Source organism: Mugil cephalus, chromosome 1 (assembly GCF_022458985.1).
Source record: "Mugil cephalus isolate CIBA_MC_2020 chromosome 1, CIBA_Mcephalus_1.1, whole genome shotgun sequence".
NCBI classification, from domain to species: Eukaryota; Metazoa; Chordata; class Actinopteri; order Mugiliformes; family Mugilidae; genus Mugil; species Mugil cephalus.
In genome coordinates, this window is record NC_061770.1 from 9,180,583 (window position 1) to 9,203,581 (window position 22,999).

The 22,999-nt window shown below is 43.4% G+C and overlaps 1 protein-coding gene across 9 annotated transcripts in view; it reads right to left on the minus strand.

Moving 5' to 3' along the window:
• Positions 1-2,595: 2,595 nt before the first annotated feature.
• camta1a (calmodulin binding transcription activator 1a) overlaps positions 2,596-22,999 on the minus strand; it is a 256,185-nt gene continuing 235,781 nt past the window's right edge. For 4 of the 9 annotated variants that reach the window (XM_047600161.1, XM_047600168.1, XM_047600127.1 and 1 more), the window contains 15 exons: positions 22,395-22,521; positions 21,862-21,996; positions 10,465-10,649; positions 10,084-10,280; positions 9,908-9,986; positions 9,441-9,789; positions 8,868-9,328; positions 8,015-8,193; positions 7,317-7,560; positions 6,389-6,460; positions 6,258-6,278; positions 5,928-6,127; positions 5,393-5,467; positions 5,012-5,042; positions 2,596-3,205 (listed from right to left, as the gene is read on the minus strand). In XM_047600161.1, the coding sequence (XP_047456117.1) occupies positions 3,173-3,205; positions 5,012-5,042; positions 5,393-5,467; positions 5,928-6,127; positions 6,258-6,278; positions 6,389-6,460; positions 7,317-7,560; positions 8,015-8,193; positions 8,868-9,328; positions 9,441-9,789; positions 9,908-9,986; positions 10,084-10,280; positions 10,465-10,649; positions 21,862-21,996; positions 22,395-22,521 (2,388 nt within the window). In that variant the 3' untranslated portion in view covers positions 2,596-3,172. The remainder of the gene's footprint in view (positions 3,206-5,011; positions 5,043-5,392; positions 5,468-5,927; positions 6,128-6,257; positions 6,279-6,388; positions 6,461-7,316; positions 7,561-8,014; positions 8,194-8,867; positions 9,329-9,440; positions 9,790-9,907; positions 9,987-10,083; positions 10,281-10,464; positions 10,650-21,861; positions 21,997-22,394; positions 22,522-22,999) is intronic. The other 5 variants (XM_047600193.1, XM_047600145.1, XM_047600137.1 and 2 more) reach the window with 4 other exon arrangements.

The following is a 22,999-nucleotide window of genomic DNA, read 5'->3' on the forward strand; positions in this document are numbered from 1 at the left end:
CTAGCATGGCGACAAGCTGGAGTGCTGATACTGGCGTGTGCACGGGGAAATATCACTGTGGCTTTGCTGAGTGTGATGGCATAATGGTGGCGATCATGTGGGCTCGTGTGGAGGATGCAGCAATGCCTGCGGGTGACCATGTTCTCTGACATTTCCTCAACCTCAGGTACATCGTATGCATTCAGAAACTGGTGTTATCAGGATATAAATAGGCACTTTCTACATAAACACTCTGGTAATGAAGTTTACATATCAGGTGAGTGGAAAACAACAACTATATATATATATATGTATATATGTAACAACCAGTCAATCAGATAAATTAAACAGAGAAGTACATAATTAGCCTAATAATAATTTAACAAACATGGCAACACGTCAATGAACAAAACTCAAGTTTTTTTCAGTGGCACTTGGCTGAATAGTCACATGTCATTACTTTGATACAGAACACACTCTCTGGTGGGATTATATCATATGAATTAGAGCAGCAGCAGCAGCCAACAGGCACCTTTAAACCAGCAGCCCATGGATTATTCTCTCTCGGATTGTTACCGTGTTGTACTGTATACTTCCCAATGTACAAGATACAGGTTATTCTTCGTCGTTATAAATGGCACATGTGCACTGTTTTACACTGCAGTCGTTTTGGCTCATTCACCCAGCATCCAGGCGGGCGACAACTTTGATTTACTTTCTTGTTTCAGTGTGTGTGACTTCATTTTGCAAATGTGTTTTCAGCTGGTTGATAAATAAATGCAGCAATTTACAGAATGCTACACATGAGAAATGTTTTTCTCTTTGACAGATGAATATGAGGTCTTTTTAGACCCTGGCAGCCGTGTCCCCATTGAGGATGTTTTCATTTTTTTTTTTAATTATAACATAATCCACTGGGAAGATCCTGTCATCAGGACGTAACGTTTAAAGAGTTGAATTCCATTTTTAGTGGCGTATCATGACACGGCAAGGCTGCCATTTACAATCTTTAACATGAGACAAGATACCTCAGTAATCGCATCACATTCTCAAACATTAAGCTTTGATAGAAAGTGTTTACTGATGGACAAATGCAGTAACCTGTGAGAATGGTGGAGACATGATAAGACGTAAATGCTTTCTTCTTAAATATGACTTCGTCTGCAAACTGTGTACCTTATTGTTTTCGCGACCCTCGGCCAGTTGTGATGTGTGTGTTTCACTGTATGATTATCTGTTCTGCAAAAGTTAACTTAATTCTCTTCTTAAGCTATATAGCATTCACATACCTTGGCACCATTGGCAAAAGGTTCTTGGTAGCCCAAAATAAAATTAAAAAATAATTAAAAATAAAAAAAAACTAAAAACAAAAATTAAACATAACCATACTTGTTTTAAGATAATTTTGAAGACTTCTCCTAACACTAAATACAGTATTTTTTACTTTTTCATATTGCAATAATATCATGCTTTAGCAAAATGTTCTTCTCAAGAACAATCAAAAGAAAATAAAATACTCTAATAGTGAAATAGTTTTAATTTTACAGAGCATAGCCACTACTGCTTTTGTTGTTGTCGTATTTTTTTTCTCCTTTTGACTCTGTTCATACTTTTCATGCACATAGCTCATTTTTATCCCAGGTATTTACACTATATACAAACATACAACCATACTTCTTAGGCATTCAAACAAAACTATACAAATATTCTGTTTTTGTCTCGTACCTGTTTTTGACCCATTTTTAATGAATAAAATAATATATTTCTAAAATACAATCCCCGATTGGGTACATGTTTTTTCCTACGTACTTTCAGCCTTCTTTATATACAGAAATCGCTCAATTGTCAAAAATATGGATTTGTCAAACCCCTATTTTGGGACAAGCTTAGGGACCCCCTAAAAGAATCTCTAAGACGTCAAGGCAATGTATGTGATCTTCCCCTCAAAAGCCTTCACAGGCTCTGAAGTTCATTTAAAAAGAACAGTAATAACCTGCATGACCATAAACAACGCAAAAGAGGCAAGTTCCTTTCTCTTGTTAGGTTTCAGAGGAGCAATAAACTGAGATAAAATAAAGGAACCCAGACAATATGGGAATAGCTTCGTTACTGAAATGGTTGAAGTCATGGAGAAGAATATGGATGTGTGGACCGCTTACGTGGAAACTAAAAGAAAATCAGAGGACAGGCTGAAAGACTAGACCATAAGCACACAAGCAAAGACTTTTTCTTGCCAAGAAGTCATGCATTTTTTCTTGGTAGGGTTTAACAACATATAGCCTGAAGATACAGATCACCAGTACATTGGACATGATGGAAGAAATACATTGGACAGTGTGGAACAAATTCAAGTAATAAAGTGACAATATATATGATAAAGCATAGTTGTTTTTTGTTGTTGTTGTTTTTTTTTAGAAATGTTAAAACAGAAAGATTTCATCCCCTGTTTGCTTCTGCGTGGTTAAACCCCGACTACATTCATTTGTAGCTCCACCCGTGTGGGCAGACTGGTGGGGTAGAGCACAGTGGACCAGGAAGAATTGTTGAGCTAAACTGAATGATGTACACTCTACAGCAGTGGATAGAAGTGGGCGTGTGGGTTATCGATATATTTGGTTAAAAAAAGAAAAAAGAAAATGCTTTTTTTTTTTTTTTTTGAATGGACTGATTGGTCACTTAAAAAATTATGAAACACAATTAGAGCCCAGAGTGTTTCTGCATAGTCTCTCTGTCCTCGAGATCGTATGCAGCAGCCGTAATTCACTCAGCCTCCTCAGGTCCTCACGAGTGACAGACCACTTCAGACATGTCCCGCGTCCGCTTCCTTCACCGTTCTCTTCATATCCCAAAAAAAGACAAAGCAATCCATGAAAAGGTGCAAAAAATGCCATGAAGCAAATGTTCCGCAACCCCCCCACCCCTACCCTTTAGTAGTTTATAATCCTGTAGAAGTTGCCACTCTCCAACCAAAATCAAGTCAGTGGAAAGAACAGACATGTGAAAAAAATGCTGTTGTACATGTAATTGTAGTTGAACCAGTAACACTGCAGTAGTAGTAATAATTGCAGCGCTTGCATTGACGTTTTTTTTTCTTTTCTCTGTTTCTCTTGTAAAATGTCTCGGGTACAAACAAAAATGAAAAGAGGAGTCAGGAGAGTGATGTCACACCGCAAGGGGGCTCTTCTGAGGGGTCTCATGTTCCCTGGCCCTTTTCAATTCTTTCACCCTGGAAACACACAGAGAGAGAGAGAGAGAGACAAGGCTCCATGAATACGTCTTCTGTGATTTGAGTAACAAGTTCACCAACACACACACGCACGCACACACGCACGCAGCCCTGACAGTATCAGACTGCTCAGGCAGAACTACCCAAAGAATATCAAGTCGGCCCAGATCATCAGGAACTTCAGCGGGTCTGTGAAAGGAAATGTTGGATTAAATCTGCGCTCTCCAGTGAACAAAAGAAAAATAATTATAGCACAATCGCATAATCAGGACACTTGGGTTTGGATGTCCATGTGTGACAAAACAATATGGCAGCGATATTACAGCTATTTTAATTAGACTTATTCTAGATTGATGTACTGATTCCTACCACCCCTTAAGGCAGCATGAATGATGGAACGAGTTCTTCGTATAAAGCTTGTGGAAAAAAGCTACTAAAATACTTTAATTATGACGGCTGCCTGGTGGCTCACGAAAGAACACCGCCAGGTGACGGGCGTGGGGTCGTATAAGAGGAACGTACATTATTTCTGGAGTGTAAATGCGAATCAAGCGCTACCCTGTACCATCTGCTCCTGTTGTTGTTCTTGGGCAAACACTGCAACATTTATGTATAGGAGAAGAGCAGACATGGTGGGATGCGGCGTTTGCACACACAAACCGCGGGTGTGTGCGCCGCATCCTCTCATGCTGAGCTGGTGGACTCCCCGGAGGTATGAATCCATTAATGCTCTGTGTTGCAGTCCCAGTGGGTGGAGGAAACTATTGTTTGTTTTTTTTCCTGCCGTGACCTATTTGCTACCAGAGCTTCTTTAACCTATATCGCAGTACAGCAGACAAGCCATAACAGGTACTAACGCGCCTGCCCTAAATGCACGGCAACATATTTTTTGGTAAGCTAACGCAACAACGAGTGGCAACATGTAACCTGAATGTCAAAGAAAGAAACAACGAGGAGGTTAAAGGTTTGTGAATCAAATGTGTATGTATGCATATGATATCCTGGCTCCATTCCCATTTAATTGAATCTGATACTACTGTAATGTCCTATTTTTTTTTGTTTGTTTGTTTGTTTGCTTGGATGAACCAGATGGCTGATCACATTTTTTGACACAGGTTTAACAAATGGAATTCAGAGGGCTTAAGCCTCCCTTGTAGTCTGTCGAGTGGCTAGAAACAGAGCACACAGCCAGCGAGACAGACAGACAACTACTTGAGAAACAGCAGGCCCATAGCATGCCTAAAAGTAGAAGAGCAAGGCCCATAGTTGTCATCACTTGACATGCAGCGGAATAAAAACATGGTTGAGAAAAAAGCTTCCCGTTCTCTCAAACTGGCAATCCGCATAACCACACAAAGCTGAAACAAAATACAGACACAAAAAAAGTCATTTCCAAGGAGAGAAAGACAGAGATAAAGAGAGTCAGAGAAGTGTCTGTTAAGTGTTGCAGTGATATTGTCATTCATAAGCGTTTTGTTAGTTTGGTTTCTGCTCTAAATCTGAGCCTCTCAGTCCACCTGTGGCTCCAGTCAGCAGCCTTCATGCAAGCAGGCATCAAGCAACAGTGATGGGGAAGATGGGGAAGGGGGGGGCGGGTGGGAGAAAAAGAGGAAAGGAGAAAAATGAGAGCGAGGAAAGGAGGGAGAGAATGTGAAGGCCGAGACCTCAGGAGAAGATAATTGTATTATTAAAGAGTGAGAGTGAGACATAAGAGGAACCAAAGGAGAAAGGCATCCAGAATAAACAGGTAGAGGAAGGAAGAGATAGATAGAGAGGCACGAACTGAGTTGCTGAGGCTGCACTCACCCGCTTGAACAGTCTATGGTCCATCAAGGGGCTTGGCATAAACAGCAAAACAATACCAGACAGCTATTAGCACACAGTAGGCACTGTGAAGGAGGGGACGAGGACAAGTGGGGGCCAAGTACAGTGAAGGGGAAGGGAGGGGGGAGGAGCTTAGGTGTTAAGGGTATTTGCAACCACCCACTTTTTCAACAAAAATAAATCAAACACATCACATAGAGTAATAGTGATATAGCAATAGTGGGTGCCTTACTGATTTAGTCAACAGGACATTGTTCTTTTAGGCCTACCCTCGCAGTAAATCTGACAATGGATCTAGTCTACGGAAACTAGTATGTGTGCATATGATCAGATGAGTATGTGTGAGTCAGTGTCGGGGCCTACCTGTGGCGGCAGCGTCGTAGGAACCTCATAATCTTCCTGGCGGCCTGATCCTGCCTCTTTGTGAGAAGACTACCTCTACAAAACAGCACACAGAAAACAGTGTCTTACTGCTGCTACAACACAGGTCAGGGTATATCCAAGGACGATGCTAAAGCAAAGGCAACTGGACTTGTTGGGTTTCGTCTGGTGCTTAGGTTTTATTTTAGGAACATCTGTGTGGTTCACACCGACCGTCAATAGGTTGTTAAAGGACCATTTATGGTAGTTAGACTTTACATGTGGACATCTGGTTGTCAATAGGCCGTGTGTGAGTTTCAGGTGGCCATCACCCACAGATGCTCCCAGTGAAGACGAGCTAAAGAAGCTAATTGCACAAGTGGTGAAAAAAAAAGAAAAAAGAACACAACCAATCCATTTGCCTTTGTCTTAGCCTTGTCCTTGGATATTGTAAGATGCAGTGCAACACCACGTAAAATGTTGCCTGGAGTAACAATAGAATATTCAAACCTTTGACCTTAACTGGGTATGTGCTTACCTCAGTTTGTGCTGAACCAAGGCAGCAGCAGCCCCACGGTGGTGGGGCTTCAGCCTGCCAAACTCCTTGTAGCTGCGGTAGTATTGCTGAATGAGTACAGCAGCCCTCTTGCTTTGCTGGAACTTCTTCTGTTCGTGGTAGCTGCGGAATTTACTCTGGATAAGGATGGCGGCCTGCGTCATCTTCTTATAAAGTGCATACTGCAGACAAGAACAAAACGATGTGTCACGCTTTGTTGTGTGTGAGTAATTCAATAGAACAGAGGAAAGACATGTTTACGAGCAAATTCATCTAGTGTTAGTGATTTATTTTATTTTATTTATTTTTTACCTTCAAGGCTATCCATGTTAGCTTGTAAATGGGAAAAGGGAAAGATTATGAACTGGACTAAAACTACTGAGGTGAATACTCACACGTAGACTTGACCACATCTGAAACACCCTGTGCTTTGAGGTGCCTACCTGTTTGTATTTCTTGTAACAACGTTGTATGACAGCAGCAGCTACTTCCTGTTGCTCTCTGAGTGGCCGCCCCTGTTGGAGAGTAGAGTGGGACAGGTCAGAGGTCACAGCAGAACCTGCGTTTCGCCACAAAGGATATTAGTGGCTCTGTCTCCTGGTGGCTAGCATGTGAATGCTACCCGGGGGATACGTTCACGCCTGGCGGACCAGCCCCCTGTGAAAATTGGGGAGGCGGAGGTAAGCTGTTGTGCGGACCGAGAGCCAAAAGTCCACCTCAGCATCAGCTGGCAGACGGGCACAACAACTGTGAACGACAGCGAACAGTTCGTCATATGAAAACTTGTTGTAAGTAGCCGAGGGGTGGACAGGGGGTTGAGGGATGGGATCGGGCAGGGGGTAAAGACTGGTGTGTGGAGAGCTAATTAAAAACAGGCAGTAGCAGGCTTCATACCCCTAACTCGGAAAGAGACAGAGACAGAGACAGAGTAGAAGAACATTAGCTTAATCGTATCTAAGTGCAGCAGGAATACAGGGGACAGTGCAGTCGTTTCTCTAAGCAAGGCCATGCTCTGCTCAAGCCACCTTTCCCATGCTGAAACCACAGGGGTATGTTTGTATATTGCTGTTCATGTTGCAATGTGTATGTGAGCAGAGGAACAAAGAATCACACAAAGATGGAGAACTTTGATATATATTAACCTGATTGGAGACATCTCAAGACAAAAGGTGTTAATAAAACATAGCACAATTCTGAACTTTACTGCAACGATCTGAGCTCCAAAGCTCGGAACCAAATAAAATGAACCCTTCAACATCTTGACTGAAGCTAAAAACAAGTGCACCTAATAACAACAGTCCTACGCCTGCGGCCCTGTCAGTGAGGGCAACAGTTCACACAGCTTATGGCACCTGAGCACCAGGCCTGTACCTTGTACTTGCGGAAGGCAGTTTGGACTAGGCGAGCGGCCTCATATAACTCTCTCTGCTCTGGATCTGACAGAGTCAGCTGGGCCAGGTCTCGCTCCACCTTGCTGTTGGAGGCATTGATGAACTCACTCCAGTCAGCCGGGGAGGGGAGAGTTGACCTTTCAATGGGCCCCTCTCTGAGCGGAGACCCCCCAGGACTCAGGCTGGGGTTGGATGATGGCGTCAGGGGTTCATTATACAGAGATCTGAGGAGAGAAGATGACAGAAACCTTATTTATTCATGATGAGCGTATATATTCTGCACCTAGTCAATATTCATGATGACATTTGCTGTATAGTGAATGTAGTAATCAAATTGAGAGTATTAGCCTTTGTAAATAATGGGCCACATCCCCAAGCAGTTTAATAACTGATTTTATCTTGAGTTTACATTGACTTCCTGTAATCCTTGCAGCTCTTTCCAATGCACTCAAAAAGTACTTGTTTACAGTGTAAATCTACATTTTTAATCCATCATGGCATTACATTTAAGACAAATATAAATAAATGAAGAGACATTTACTCTACAATGCATTCCTAAATGTGTAAAATTGTAAAACACACATACACACAAAAGAACAACAGCATAGGGAGGATTTGCTTCACACCCACACGCATGGCTGTCAACAAGAAATATTCTCTGCACATGGGGCTCCTTACCGTAGATGTATTATGCTCGGCAGCTGTTCAACATCTCCCAGGTAGTTGGCCAGCCAGTTCATGGTGTTGCTGACCCCTGATGTGTCTAAGGGCACGGAGTCTGTAGCGGCGAAGTTCTCCCTCTTGATTCTCTCTGGCGTCGCTTCAATGATGTGCTCAGCCAGTGTCATCATGTTTACCTGGTTTGTTGAGGCAAACAAAGATGAAGATGAAGGTGAGGACTCAGGATTTAGTGGATCTTTATTCTGTCCACCAAAAATCAGAGACTACTTGTTTTGGTATCTGTTCATGGTCCAATTATACGAATCTGTCTGGCCACGCAACAAAAATGTCAGCTTTAATGGCACCGAAGAAGTGTATTAATGATGACAGCCATATTGCTGGGGGATAAAATTTCTAATCCGGCACTTCATCTGTTGGAGGGGTAGTTAGACTGATATCGATGCCTTAGATTGTGAAGTAGATCAATAGTGAGAGCTTATTATGCAGTGATGGTCATCAGCTGAGTGCCAGGACTGCCTGGTGCCTACCGCCTACCCGGTGCAGAATGCCCACATAAAAGAAGTGGCATGGTACTGTGATGTCCAATTTGAATGTCATTTTGCAGTACTCAGTTTGCTGATAGCTGTAATTTATATCAGTTGAATAAGTGGTGCCATTAAAAGATCCATACCACCCCCCTTTATGATGAATTAGATATAAGATATATATATTAGTTAGATGTCACCTGTCACAGTTAGACAACATCTTTATTGCAGAAGTCTTATTTCTCGTTTCTCATATACTCCATGTTATTTCTGCTGGCATACTATATACAAACTATTTCTACTACTGTTTTTTTTTTCTTTCTCACCTGCAGGTCATCCATCTGTGTGAGACAGTTCTGGTTCTCCAGATCCTCCTGATATGATAGCAGTTCTGAGTCTGCCATTTCTCTGTCTGCCATTACGAGCATGCCTAGCTGTTCCCGCTGACGTAACCGACTGACCAGCTTCTCTTTCCCCAGGCTGCTGCCTGCACTGATCCCCAGCGCCTTCCTCCCCAGGCTGCTGCTGGAGGTCCACCTGGCTGTTCCCGTGCTGCCTCCCGTGGACAGGCCTTTATCCGAGCTCAGGCCTTCTGAGGACAGGCTCTTAGTGCTTGAGGACAGCTTGTGGAGCTGTTGCTGCTCCAAGCTTAGAGGAACAGACATGGCCTTATCGGGCCGAGTTTGAAACAGTTCTGGGTTGGGTTTATGTTTTTTAGCGAGTGGAAGGTCTCTTTGGCCCTCACTGCTGTAGTAGTTGGAAGGCTCTGACCGGGGCCTTCTCAAGTCTGCAAAAAGAGATTACACATAAGAATTAGCTACATAATACACAAACAAGCATCTTCTTTGATAATATCCATCAGAAATAATGAGATCTCACAATCAGTGACTTTTACTGACCTGGATTGAGGCTGGTGGTGCTGGATGTTGTTGTTGTGGTGGCAGGGCCTCCTTTCTTACCACTGGGTGCTACTACACTGTCGTTTGCCCAGCTGACCATCCAGCTGTCTGTGGTGGGGGCATCAGGGGCTGGGGAAAAAGACATGCGAGTTGTGGGAGGTAGAGGGGCTGGTGGCTGCTGCTCTTCCCTCTGTAGCTGCTCCAGACATTCGGCCAATTTGGTGTGGCCACGAGAGCGGGCAATTGACAGGGGCAAGCGGCCCAGAGAATCCGGGATAGCTAGGGCACGTCTGTCCCATTTATACAGCACCACCGCAGCCTCCAGGTGACCGAGCGCACACGCCCACATCTGGATGGAAAACAGACGAGAAAATGTAGAAAATGTGTAATAGATCTAGTCGATTACACAAACCTGGGTTGTCGTCATTATTGATCACACTGTTTGATGTTAACCTCAGCTCTCTTACCAGAGGCGTGCAAGAGAAATGATCCACATTGAGAGGGTCCACTTCTAACTCCAAATCAATACTATCAGCGTGCTTGGTACTGAGTAGGAGAGAGAAAACACTGTTTAGTGTGTCGTACACTAATTAAAAACCATAGGTCCATTATACAGTATGTACATAGAGAATTTAATTCTCACCGCCACTTGATGAGTGTCTGAATGAGGGTGGCGTAGCCCTGGCCTGCCGCCAGGTGAAGGAGCGTCATGCCTCTGAAGGTCTTGGAGTGGATTAAATGTTTGGACTTGGCCCAGCAAGCTCTGCTCATCATCTTCTCACAGACCACCACAACACGACTCTCGAAGGAGCTGCTGGCCTGCGTCTGGCCAGATACACACTCAAAGAAAAAAGAAGAGAACCCCTATTAGTTGCTGCATGTGGCTCTTTGACAAAAGAATAAACCACTCTGTTCTACACAACATGTCTGTCAGCCTACAATGATGAAGCATCGTGCTTTCTGTGCACTGTGACATGTGCACCAAATGACATCTTTTTTTTTTTTTTTTGATGTGGCTGTTTACCTGTGACTGACTGTTGTTGCCTCCTCCTCCACCGCCGCCTCCACCTCCTCCACCCCCTCCACCCCCTGTTCCACCCCCGGCTCCACCACTCCCTGCACTGCTCGACTGCTGGTGGCTGGCCATCTCTGCCATCCTCCTCTCCATCTGCTCCAAGCGCTCCAGGATAGACATTCTGAACTGGTTATCTGGGATGGAGTTGAACACAGAAGAAGAGCACGTCAGGACAAATAGTGTCCAGTTTGAGATAAAAAAATGTCTGTGTTTGCTGGTTCCACTGCAAACAGCCCTGTGTCCTGACGAGATAAATCATCGCACATTATGCACCACGAGCTGCACCAACATTTTAGTGTGAGATGCATTAAGGTGCAAGGTTAACTATTTAAGAGCAAAAGTGTGTTTTTGAGTGAAAATCCCTCTTGTCTCTTTCCCATATCACTCAAACACAGCTTCGGCAGACTAATGCAGGTTGATAGACGAGCCAAAGAACAGAGACATCTTAAAAGTACCCAGCCTTTTACAGATGGCTTGAGACAAGTTTTAGCTGGAGTGTAGCTGAAGGCCTTCTCCAGTTGATTAAGTACAGTCTGTTGTAGTCCATCCCTGTTTTAATGTGCCCGTATGATAGGAAGGACGACCAAGATGTTGACAGCACACAGTCAATCACAACGGGCAGCTATTCAGGTTCGTGGAAAATCCAGCCCTTCTAACAAAGGATGAATGATGGATGTGCATTAGAGTCGAGCCTTTACATGTTGGTTAAGACACGGTAAAGTGTGTCGGTGAGAGTAGTTTCATGACTGCCTCATCTCTCAAGTTGTCAGCCTTAAAACAAGAAAAGCTATTTCCAAGTCAGAAATATGGAATATACTGCATAATTCAAGATTTAGTAGAGGAAAGGGACGAACAAATGTCCTCTGAAGAGTATTTTAGAGTACTTTAAAAACAAGCAGGCTGTAACGGTGCCAGATTCCGATCTCTGTACAAAATGCATTCGAGTAACTCCAGTAAGTCTAGGCACTGCTGAAATAAAACCTATTGTAAGTTAAAGTGTAATATGTTGAAGTACATTAAAGTAAGATTATCACAAAGGCATACTGAACTTTAAGGAAACCCCATCCACAGACACTCACCTACACATAAACAAATAACACGCACTTGCGTGCGCGCGCACACACACACACACACACACTGTAAGCTGTGTACAGACAGCGGATTGGGATGGGCATGGAGAGCCCACTGCAGCAGGGAGTATAGAAGACTGCATTAGCATTCCCCATTTAGCCACTATGAGGCCGTTTCTGTGGCAACCTGCTGCTGAGCGGTAACTAGGCGACAGGAACATGGCTGTGTGTGTATGGTCTGCCTGTGTGCTATTGGCTTATTGATGAAGGGGAGGAGAAGGACTCAGTACACCAGCAAAAAAAAAAAAAAAAAAAAAATGGAGAAAGACAAACAATGAAAAAAAATGAGTGTATAAAGCTGTGTACTTGGCCTACTGTCTTTTATCATTGTTGATGTTTTAAGTAAGGACCTCAGCTTTCACAGCATGACCTGATGACATTTGTGCTTTACACTTTCTTGGCAGTCACAGTTTAAGGTCCTGTAGAGAGCTAATGTCAGTGACACCTCGTATAAGCTAGTATAAAAGAGGTCAAGTAACTTCAATCACTGAGTAGAGCAAGCATAATGTCACCGGCTGGTAAATTACTGTTCTCTGTGACAATATGCTGCACCGCGAATAATGGACTCAAAGGGCAACAATAAGGTCTGTGCCTTTGATTCTTCTGTGTGCTTTAGAATATCCAAGTGAGCGCGTGGTCAAATCAGCAGATCACCCTCGTACCACTGTGAGGGTTCCACCTTCACCTATTCACAGGGTGGACTGTGGAAGCTACTGAGGTGAAGAGTTGCGAGCCGGTTCTAGACTGAGTCCTTGTGTCACGAGGGGGGGGGGGGTCAGGGGGTTGTTATAAGTCACAGTGCAAGGCTTCAAGGAACAAGACTATGCTCTTCCTCTCCCTCTGAGCGACATGTGCAGAGAGACGTGGACAGAAATGGAGAAAGAGCGGGGGTATAGTTAGCAGTAAGCTGACATGTCTTTGTTCAGACCCAGTGCTGCAGTGTGCTGCAGTGCAGATGATGTCATCTCCACCTGCTGCCTGCTGCTCCAAATGCGATGCACGTCCACTGCAGAGGGAGGATGGGGGTAGAGACGAGTGGGAGGGGAAAGGGAGGAGACAGGGAAGGTGAGCAACCAAACAGCACTGTAACAACACAGTGACGTTGCAAACGTCCTCCCTCTCTCTGGTTTACTCCCTTGTGACGGTGTGTGGCAGCGGACGTGGTCACTCTCACACATTCAGAGTAAACTGTGGCGTGTTACGTCGGAACTGCATGTAAAAATGAGACAGAGCGCTCATTATACTGGAAAACATGAATGAATGATGACTACTTTAGATATCAGGATACATATTAACCTCCAAAGCTTGGCCAGGTTTCCGTGGGTTAGTCCCATTACCTCCGTTATGGAGTCATATAAATTGTCCCTGCGTTTCTAGTATTTCCCTTCTGGAACGTGGCCTGTGCTAAGCTTCTCATACAAATTGGACAAGCTTTATATATGAAAAATACAAAAGCAGAGAGACCTCTTAACTTTCCTGAATAAGAAAACTCACACCTACTTTCATGTTTGGTCTCATAGTTCTCTGTATGTGAACCGTTTGGTTAGTGTGGGCTATCCGGTGAAATATTTTTATTTTACTGGAAAGAGCTAGCAGAGCAATGTAGAGTCATTACATAAGACAAGCATGTGTGTTACAGAGAGAATGGCCTGTGCTAATCAGGTGCTAATTTATAGAGAGAGTGGTGATAAATGTTGACCTGACCGAGGTAAAAAGAAAACCTCTTGCATTTGGGACAAAGGCCCAGAGAAGATGGAAAAATACCCAAAACGTGTCTTCTAATAGGGTGACAGCTGCCTAAGCTAAAACGGGAGCACTCCAATATGCACCACGAATGTAAAACAAACCCAGGTCTTGAACTTTTTTGACCCAAATAACCCATATTAACCATGTTGCCACTGACACCTTGAGGCTGGCACTTAGCCGACACAGAATAAATAATAAATGTTGAGCCATCGCAGGAGTACTGTAACATACTTTCAGCGTGTTGTTACTACTCCCTGATCTCTGCAGAGTCAGTAATGTTCCTGAGCTTGTTATGACTGTGGTGTGTCACCATGTCTCTGCTGCTGCCTCTTATTAGCTTCTCTCAAAGGACACTCGTGTCCTCTGAGAGAAGCAAGGAGTGGGGGACCTGTAAAAGGTGCATTGGGCTTCAATTCACGCGACGACAAAGGCCGGCCCCATGTGATCCGTCTCATCTCTGGGACCTGGCAGCAGCTCCTCATGAGACAGCTTGATATATATACAAGGATGAAGAAAGGAAGGACAGGGCTGCTTATTGAGACAGAGAGCTGCACAGTGGGAGTGAAAGCAGGCTGAGGGGAGGAAGAAAACATGAGGGGAGATAACAGCCAGGACAGGACAAGGCTGAAGTCAGATGAGAGGACAGAAGATGGGTGATGGAGGGGGGTGGACATTAAAGAGGGGAGGAAAAGGTCAGGACTCGAGGACACGCCAATTCAGAGATTGTCAATAAGACGAGCTAGAGAAATTGCTTCCTGGGTCAAGTTAGAGGACAGGGAGGGGCGGTTTGTCTGTCCCAATTCAAAAATGTCAAGAATGAGGGCAAATGACTGTCACTGTAGCTTCAGCGTCTTGGAAACATCACAATGCACATGCACACACTCGTACCACACTCCAAGTAAAATATTGACTGCAACCTGTTGAGCACGGTAACACACAGACAGGCTCTTGGACAAACATACTACAGTGAGAGTCACACGGGATCCGTCCGTCCGTCACATCTTTTATCTTTAAAGGGCTTTTGGGGGTATTCATACTGTGAACTCCTGATTGACCGTAATAGATTAAAGGAGGACATCTTTAATCTTCACTTCTTAACCTCTGGTGCTGTCCGTGCCAATCAAGTTAAGGGTTGAACTTCATTATCTTTTTGCAGCCAGCCAAATTCTCACATGTATCCCCGTGGAAAGACCAGAGGCCTGCCTCCCTCTGGGTCTCTGTGTGAGCTGACTGACAGGGGCTGGTATTTGTGGCCGGGCAGAGGAAGGGGGTCGGCCATCTGGCAGCAGCCCTCGCAGCTGGAACACATGGCTGCGTGCTGATCAAAGGCAGACTATACTTTGACACAGTCTAATGACAGGTTGTGTTTTTCCTCTCGTATTTTTCCTCAGTTTTGTTAAAGGAGTGATAAGAGAAGCTTTTAACTGCTCAAGGAACGAGATTGAAAGAGACAGAGACGTCTTTACTTTCTAGGAATCAATCTAATAGGGATGCTATCTATCCATATATTCACCTATCCATCTGCTATACTGCTCATCCTGTTCAGGGTCAAAAGGCGGGTCGGGAGACAGGTACACCCTTGACAGGTCATCAATCCATTACAAGGCTAACACACACAAACAGACATTCAGGCGTTCAGTTGAATTCACTTAACCTCTAAGTCTTGACTGCTGTGACAAGCTGCATCATCTAAAAACACCTCTCAGACAAGTAAGTACATCTACACAGAAACAAATACAATGACCAGGTGAAAACAGTTTTGGTGTTTCTGCTGTTTCCCTCTGTCTAGTAACTGCCAAGTATTGTATACCTTCTTACTAAATACACAATAGTCTGATCAGAAGTCGTACTGGTCTTTCTTACATTTAAAACTCACAGCAACAAATACCAAAAATAATCACTGTACCAAGAGAAAAAAAAGGACTGAATAAAGAGTTATAATCTAAACTGAAATAATTAACTCTCAACCATACTGTAATTCAATAACCACAAACAAATGTCACCCTGCTTCAATGCAGCTCTTAACCAACTGGCATTTATCCAGCTATATAGGTCAATAGGAGTACAGTCTGCATGCGGAAAAGATACATTGTGTCACATTGAAGGTAAAACGCCAAGAGTGCACACCGTGGGGATTTACTGTCATCCTCTATCACGCTAATAGAGTGATTCAGTATTGGCTTCTTATCTTGGGAAGTGGGCTAGTTTGATTTTTCATTGTTGTACAGTTGATGCAGTAACAAGTGCATTTCATTAGCTTGCCATTTGCATAAACAACTACATAGTGCTTGACACATCAGCTGCAGGCACCAGCACAAATGAGAGATGAGAGGAGAAATCATTTCAAAGATGAAGCAATTTGATATAAAACACTACAGCCCGAGGGGCAGGACTTCTGCAAAGCTATCCATTAATAGTAGGACGGGACAGTTAGGCTACATTCATTTACAAAGACCCTGCACAGAGAGCCTGTTCTGTCATTTCTCTCATGATTTTTTAAACATTGTACATAGGTCATAGTTCTTAGTTCAGTCTTGTCATGTACAGGGATTCCACCCACGACATAGTATTCGGAAGCAACAATTGTCAAATCCGTCTTAACTACTGACAGACACAGAGCTAGAGAGCCATATCATTTTGAATGATTTAGTATAAGTGTCACATACCTGCACTCAGTCAGGGACTAAACCCACAGAAACAAGTCCAATGATCAGAGAATACAAAAAAAGCCCAAACAGATCTTTCACATACACCACTTAAACATGCACAACGAAACCAAGTAAACTCAACACAACTACAACAGTACTGCTTAAAGACTACTATGTTTACTCAACAACACGTGGACAGTATCACTAAAAACTGTACACGGTACTCTTTTCAAAAGTAGAATTCATTGCATAGCTATGACACCAGGCTGTGCCAGCTTGCACAGGTGCTGCTGTTATCACATTTCCTCACCTTATCTTAAATGGACAATCTATTAGGCTACATAAATAAAGCGATCAACTTACTGTTACTCAAATTAGTATAATGGAAGTCAAAACCTCAGTTTTGACTGAACTCCTGCTCATTTGGAGAACTTCATTCACATTAACATCTAGCAATTGCTCTATGTATACAGTATCTCAAAATGACTGTTTCTCTTTAAATGTTCTTATCTCTTTTCTGCCATGATCCATCACCTCCAGGTGTAAGCATTCCCACGTCACCACTGCTGTTACTAGAAATACAACTGCTATTGCTCTCTTATTGGTGCAAGCAAATGAGATACAATAATACAGTTTCTCTTAAAAATGAACTGTAATGTGATTTAAGTCATGACATTAGACACTTGTGATACATATGCTCACACAGTAGAACTGGCCATGGCAGCGACAACATTTCAACTGTTTCTATTAAACATATATGGAAAGGGAGCAAAGCTCATGTCAATGTGAAATTATCAATATTGATATTACTACCACTGCTACGACCACAGTGTAGATTTCTAACAGCACTACCACTGCTATTGGCTACTTATTTAAATGCTAATTGCAGTTAAGACACAAGCTGTTCCTACAACTGCCTGTTTAAAATTCCTTTTCACTTAAGTGGTAACAAAATGGTGTCAGTCTCAATAGTGCATTGATGTTGTGTAAAACACTGTGTTGATTCATGCAAAGACTTAGCAAATTTGGATCTTTCAAAGCTAACACGATGCACTACATTTGGGAACAGCTAAACTTCAAAGAGGAGCAACAGGTAAATAAATGTATACGTGGGATTATCATGCTTTAAATGGCGTGAAAACCTCTGCAAAGTTTGAACAGCAGAGTGAGAAGGAAGTCACTGTTCATAGATCTGTGGTGCTGAAACTACTACTACTGCACTGCTGTGTCAACGGATAGATTTATTATTTTTTTCTTTTTTCTTTTTCATGTGTCAGTGCCGGTGAAAAGGTCAGCCCTGGGTGCAATGTAGGTGTAACACAACAGCATTAGTAGTTCTCACGGTGGCCCTATTAACCTCAGCAGCACTCAGGGATGCGACAAGAATCAGGTGCGCTAGGCTGGAGCAACTACCAAACGTTCAAAAACACGTGAAAGAGCACTTGCACAAACTCGCCCTATAGTAATCATCATCGAAAAAAGAAAAAACAAAACAAAACAAAAAAAGACAAGAAGAAGGCTTTGCGTAAAGCAAGCACGGAAAACAGGCGCGCTACATGTTAACTTTCTTTCCCATTAATTTTTTACTCGACGTTTTCGCATCCAAAGGCGTTTTAAAGGAGTCTCTAAAACACGTCCAAGCACAAATCGTGAGTCAGGAGTTGGCTACTATCAGCGTCAACTCTCCAGTGCTCTGCAATGAGGCAGAGTCACATGAAAGCATGTGGTCGAAACCGACAGTATCTGTAAAACTCCGCTACAGCTCTGAGGACTACATTAACACACTCAGCATGCGGGGTGCTCAAAGAAACGTGGAACTTCTTCCTCTTCTGGCAAACACAAGAAAACGCACAGAATACAGGAAAAAAAGAAGCAGCCCAAAGAAAAAAACACAACAGAACGACAACACAGCACAGCACTACAGCCATATGTTGAGCTTAACACTTCTAACCTTCTATTTTATTTTCCATTGGTAGAGTCCACCTCAAAGTCAAAAAATAGAGCCCCTTTGTCTTTTAGGAAATGCAGGTGTCATTCACTGGCATCCTGACCCAAAGAAGTCCAACTAAAGCTGCATTTCACTCAAACCGCAGTTTTTGCCGGCCAGGCTAATGCACGGTGTTATACGGAGAGAAGGAAAAAAAATGTGTACATAAAAAAATTAAATCCTTGGTGAAGACTGAATCTCAATCTCAACAGAGCACTCGTCAACAATAGAACAAAGTGAGGGAAGAGAGCGACGTGAGGGGAGAGAGAGGAGAGAAGGAGAGAGAGGAAGACCGCTCACTACTCTTCTTCCTCTAATAGCCCCCTCCTCCTCTTCACTTGTTTCACCTCGCACACATGCACTCTTTCCTGGTGTTTCTAGTAGTCGCTGCTATCCCAGCCTGCAGTAAAACGACAAAAAAAAAAAAAAAAAAAAAAAACGCCGCTAGGAAACGTTGTGCGCACGTGCCGCCGGTAAACAGACGCCCTAATTCCCGCTCGTCGCCTCCTTCGCGAGCCCTGCTCCAAAAAACCCGCACCTTGAATGATTCCCGCTATCACTGCTGCTCATTGGGCTGTTATTATCGGTATCGCCTAAATATTCGAGCACATCAAGCCGGCTATTCTCGACGCTTGTTGCTCTCAGTGTGCGCCTTCACGGATTCTCTCCCACACCGGAGAAAGTCGACACAACCGTTTAAAGGAGGAAAGGAAAAAAAAAGAAAAAAGAAAAAAAACGCCTTCTTCCAGCTTAGCAGCCGTCTGCAAGTAAATCGTGTTCTGTTTGCGGTAGTTTACCATGTTTACCCAAACACGCCCACTCCTCGGCTCCTGCATTGTGTGTACACGGTCTGCCGTTTGTCATGCGGGTGTAGTGAGGCTGACAGTCAGCGCTGTCAATGCGCTCCCCTGGACACCAACGGCCAGTATGCCGCTATGCGGGGTTGGAATTTGGCAGCTCGCGGAGAAGCCCTCCCGGCTCGGGTCGTGGGATCTGAGCTCAGGGACTAAAAGGGGACGACGAGCGTTCTGCAGCTCCGACAGCTTTTCTGTCCTGCCCATGGCTCCCTACCTGCAGTGCTGCAGAGAAAAGCGCCCCTTCCCCCACTCTGCATTATGACAAATCAAGGCAGGCAGGCAGCTGTGCCATTAGCACATCATAGCACAGTTAGTCTTCCATGGGAGAACAAACTCACAAAGCTGTAGCACACCGCTGCGGACTCGCACCAAAATACTGCACGTATCGCACGTAATCGCTGCAGCCTGTAGCTATTCTAGTTATTCAGGCGACCGAGCAGAAGCCTGACATGGCATCAGGAACCTTGTCATACTAGTGTTTTGGAAGTGGGGATCCAAACGGCTGGGTGTCATCGTTCTGTTAAATGTGCAGCGCGTCTTGCTCACTCTGTTGTGCTTCAAGACTCCGGACATTATCGATGTGATTAGTGCACATAATTACTTCCTGCCCTACTTCTGAAATAAGTCACATGGTCAAGTTATCACAGTGGTGAAAATCGATTTTCTCCGCGATTACACGGACAAACAATCCCACACACCTCCGCACATTCACGGCAAAAATAAAACAGTAAAAAACACATGGATTTGCGCGCTCTGCGCCAGAGTCGCTGTCCACAGCGCGGTGGTCCTGAATCTGTGGTTCACACGGGCTTTTGAACAAACCTCGGCGGGATCAAACAGGAACACTCATCTTGCAACAACAATCCAACATGTGTTTGACTGGCACACTTTTGCCAGCTTTTCCTTTGGCACTTTGCCATGACTCAAGGTGCTTTCTCTCTGACACACTAAGTTGCACACAGAAGCTCACTTGGTGCCACACACTTGGTGACATGTCTTTCCTTAGTTTGTATGGAGCAAAGCACGCAGACATACACCATGTATATTGTATCATGTTAAAGTGACACTCTGTTATATTTTTTATTGACTTATTTTGACAATGTGGCAAAAGTCTTAAGTGTAAGGACAAATGGTTCAGTATCAGTTGCTGTGTAGCTGGATGAAAGGAGCTGAAATCCAACCAAACTGCACAAATTGAAATCCCAGTGCAATCAATGATCTTTGTTGATCACCCCTCGGCTTTGCTTTGTTCAAATAGAGACCACAGACTACCACAGAACAGACAATGAGAAGTGGAAGGCAAGGGGTTAATGTAAGTAAGGTAATAGGGTGGGCTGTGTTCTCCCTGAGACAGTCGGCTCCTCCTTAACTGGTTCTGTGAATGGGCCAGCGAGGCAGTAGGGTATGAATGGCGGAGGGATCCACTGGTACTGTATGGAGGCTGCCAGCTCTTGATTACTCACTCCCACTCCCTCAAGAGCCGTCTGCAATGCAGCTGTCCTGCGAGTCTGTGTTTCACCGTGCCCTACTTTATCCTGTCAATGCTCAAACACTGCAGCAACACTTCTCCCAGTTGCACACGTACATGCGAACATATGGTGACTTACGCGCTCATTGCGTTCTGCAAAATATGCTTATAGTAGGTCACCTGACTCACAGACCTGATTCTAAACAGAATGGATTTGCCGTCCCCGCAGCATCTAGTGTTGTATAAAGAAGAACTCAACAACGTGGCTCGGCAAATGCTCTTTTACTGTGAGGGGCTCATGAAACATGATTTATCATAATATGGAATATACCCTTTAAAGCCAGTCCCTAAATTTATCATTGGATATGCATTGCTGTTTACACAGAAGCCTTCCTAGAGGCTAACTTTAACATTAATATTGAATAGTCAAGATGAGACAATAATGCTTTTTTACTCACCAAACTGGCTTTAAAATAAAACTTAAAATAGAACGCATGCATATGTGTTTAAACTGCTGCACACTAGAACAAAAGAATGCACAGAGAAACACACTTGAACATGCAAGAGTTAACACTCAACTCTGTTTCTCTTGTGTAGAATCAAGTAGTTCTGGGCAGTATGGTTGGAATCAGCAGTCCATTGTTAATAAGAATGTTTTTGATATTAGAAGGAATACAAAATATTATGCAAAGTAGAAGTATATTCTAATAAGTCACTTCAATACAACTCAACTTGAGTTCAGTTCAATTAAATCCAATTAGTTTATTCATTAGTTTTAATAACTCCAGTTTGCTGAAGTTACTGGATTGAGTCAGTTTGTGAGACAAGATCATTTTGTAAAACAATGTCAAAAAATGATCAATCAAAACACTGAATAATAGCACAGCTATATCCATAAAAAGGCACTTTGCAAAATTATGTAAAACGTCAGCAACTTACTGACCTTCACGCTGAGTAGCCAACTCAGTGACTGGACAGCATTTACCCTCAAGCATCAAAGAACCATCGCGTCATTATGAAACACAATCTGTAACAGTTGTCATCGCGACCAGATTTCAGTCCAATGTTTAACAGCAAAACAGAAAGGCCAAAAACAGAAGTTAATGTTCTCCTTCCACTGTAGAAAATATGGTATATAACATGTTATTACTGCATGCGTGCCTACTCACTAGTGTAAGATCCTATTATCTTTGGCAGTTTAGTAAGGATCTAACAATGTGCTGAAGACTTTACTTTGTGTCAGTGAGACAAAGCAAATGAATTTGTCGGTTGTGGAGAAAATGCAAAGCGAGAGAGAGGATTTCACCTACACGACTATCCAGAAAACTATTAATACAAATTTACAAAACCAAGAAAGTCACAGCACAAACAGAGAGCCAGATGGCAGATTTGGACGCGCAAAGTGAGCATACACAATAGCAAGGATTACATAAAGAAGAAAAATGAATAACAGAACCAACAGATACAGTTGGAAGAGCCAGAGCAAATGCAAGGCCAAGAAGACACCTACCATCCAGAGAGAGCCAGTCGTGCTGAGATGATGGCAGTGAAGGAAGAGCGCGGGCTTTGTACTCAAACACCACTGAATTAGAGATGATCTGGTTACTGACAGCCACCTGTAGTGTCACCAGACCTGTATCATGAGCTGAAGAGGGAGAAGATAATGAGAATTCAGTGCAAATAAAGAATAATCTGTCATGCCCAGTTCAAATTTCCATGCTTGTCTTTGTTCAGTGTAAACAAAAATGAAATAAAAATGCAAATTCATGGAAAACATTCTCCTGGCTAGATCATCAGTCTACTGATTATTACTTCAAACAAGTAAATTAAATGTGAATTTATATTACAACCATATTATTCAAACATATTATTCTTTTAATAAACACAAAGCCCAGTATCACAGCCCCCACAGCAAATGATGAAAAATGCAACTGCTGATATTTGGGCTGATTGTAAGGAATGATATAATAGCTACTGCTCTCATAGGTCGCTGATGGTTCACGTGAGTGTGAAACATCCCCTGTGACGTCTCTCCTGTCTTACCTGGGCAATAGCAACGTAGCACCCCGGGTTGGATGAGAGAGGCTGGCACTGAGATCTGGTCAAACAAGCAGCTGTAGTTTGAGTTGGCCTCTTGCCACGGCCCAGTGATCAGCACCTTAACACCACCCTGGCAAACATAACACGGTTAAACATACTCAAAACACATCAGCCAATTCAGCTTTTAACGGCTCCTGGTGGCGGAATGTATTGTTATCCTGCCATCTAGAGTGAAAAGATAAGAATGACACCAAGGTAGAATAAACTGCTGCCTTACGCATTAAGGATCTCTGCTGCCATCTGGTGGATTAAGAACATTATTTCACTAAAGACATCGCTATAAAAACACAACACAGACTTTAAATAAAGTGCTACCCCCCACTGGCTGAAGGGAGGCATTACCGTTATTATTGTGTTACATAATTAGGGAGCAAAAAGGGCAACTTCTCACATCTGAATTTCAAACGTTTATCTGATGCTAGATGTTTTTCTTTTCCAGATCTATTTGTCCAAAGCCACAACAACACTAATGTATAGCAGATCAGTGTAATGGTGAATCCTGAGCTCTAACACAGAGTTCATTTGTAAACACTTTGTCTTGCTTATCT